Source organism: Perca fluviatilis, chromosome 12 (genome assembly GCF_010015445.1).
Source record: "Perca fluviatilis chromosome 12, GENO_Pfluv_1.0, whole genome shotgun sequence".
NCBI classification, from domain to species: Eukaryota; Metazoa; Chordata; class Actinopteri; order Perciformes; family Percidae; genus Perca; species Perca fluviatilis.
The window spans coordinates 33815075-33816651 of record NC_053123.1 but is presented as its reverse complement, the minus strand read 5'-3'; the positions used below and the strand labels follow the sequence as shown (position 1 = coordinate 33816651).

The 1577-nt window shown below is 32.9% G+C and overlaps 1 protein-coding gene across 1 annotated transcript; it reads right to left on the bottom strand.

The window, feature by feature from the left end:
* Nucleotides 1-261: 261 nt before the first annotated feature.
* On the bottom strand, nucleotides 262-1188 carry LOC120569428 (olfactory receptor 6N2-like). The gene has a single exon (XM_039817297.1). The coding sequence runs from the start codon at nucleotides 1186-1188 to the stop codon at nucleotides 262-264; it is 927 nt and encodes a 308-aa protein (XP_039673231.1).
* Between the last annotated feature and the right edge of the window lie 389 nt (nucleotides 1189-1577).

The following is a 1577-nucleotide window of genomic DNA, read 5'->3' as shown; positions in this document are numbered from 1 at the left end:
AAACATGGTATTCACATACATTTCAATACTGGTAATGAAGTTTAACTTTACTACAAAAACAAACTTGAAACTTCATAAAGCTTTTTTTGATTACATGATAAGATGAAAGCAGTTTTAAAGATGAGCAGAAAAATATGAAGCTAACAATGTTTTTCATTATGGTTACATCAATTAGAAACAAATCCTTGAATTAAATGCCTTCCATGAATGAGATAAATCACAAAATTTGCATTATTATTACATTGTTAAAAAGTGAATGTATTAGTTTAATTTGTCTTCACTGAACAATCTCTTGAGGTGTTTATAAATGTCTTTCATTTTCAGTCCATAAATGATTGGATTAAAAAGAGGATGATACAAAATCATTTGTAAAGACATTATTAAACGTACAGTTTTGGGAACATTTGTTTCCAGTCGAGCCAGAAGTACATCATATGTACCCAAACAGGAGAAGTTAATGAGAACCAACAGATGGGGTAAACAGGTCTGTGCAGCTTTTCTCCTGACTTCTCTACTACTTCGATAGGTTATTATAAGTATCCTGGTGTATGTAAAAAGTATGAAGAGTACAGGGAGAGGTACAGCAATTACAAAAACAATCAAGCCATATATATTCACCACTGCTGAACTCACACAGTGAAGTTTCTGTACTGTGCTGTTGCAAATTATTCCTTTCAAGATTAAGTAACAGAGTTTGTCATTAGCACTCAGTAATATTCCCACTGAAACCTGACAAGCAGGCAGAATCCAAGATAAAATCAGGAATATATAAACAGTTTTTTTTCTCATGATAGTTGGATATTGCAGAGGTTTACATATAGACACATATCTGTCATAGGCCATGGCTGACAACAGAAAGAATTCTGAAATGCCTAGAGTGTAATATATAAACCACTGAAAGAGACAGGCTGAATAAGATATGATCTGTTTTTCAGATAAAAAGTCAATCAAAAGCTTTGGATAGATAGCAGTGCTGTAAAGAACAGAGTTGATTAACAAAGCTGCAATGAAAATATACATAGGCTCATGGAGGGCTTTGTTAATCATTATGATGCCCACAATAGTGGAATTACTGCAAATTATTAGAATATATGCTGTAAACATGATCACAAAATAAAGATATCTGTATTGCTGCACTTCCACATGCCCATCAAAAGTTATATATGTTACATTTAATTCATTATCCATTATGGTTGTCTGAAACCAAATGTTAATGAATGAAACATATATATTAGAAGTATCATATCACCTGAGATTATCTTATTCAGTCATCAGTATTTAAATGAATAAAAAAGGTATATTAGAAGTATTATATCACCTATGATTCTCTTGTTCAGTCATCAGTACCTGGCCTTGATACACACTGGTGTGGTCCGGCAAACACAGAATTGGATCTGTGACCTGTTTGAGTTCGTGGGAAGTTTTTATCAGACTGCTTCAACCTCCATGGATCTCATTAACCTCTCCAAAGGAAAACCTTCTAACATATAAACAAATTTAAACTCCTGAGACCTCTGACCTCATTGATGTTGTTAGACTTTTTATGCTCAGGTTATTTGAGTCTGTCATATTTTTCT

Excerpts from the sequence above, each read along its gene's own strand:
- LOC120569428 (XM_039817297.1), bottom strand. The coding sequence starts at position 1,188 with ATGGATAATGAATTAAATGTAACATATATAACTTTTGATGGGCATGTG.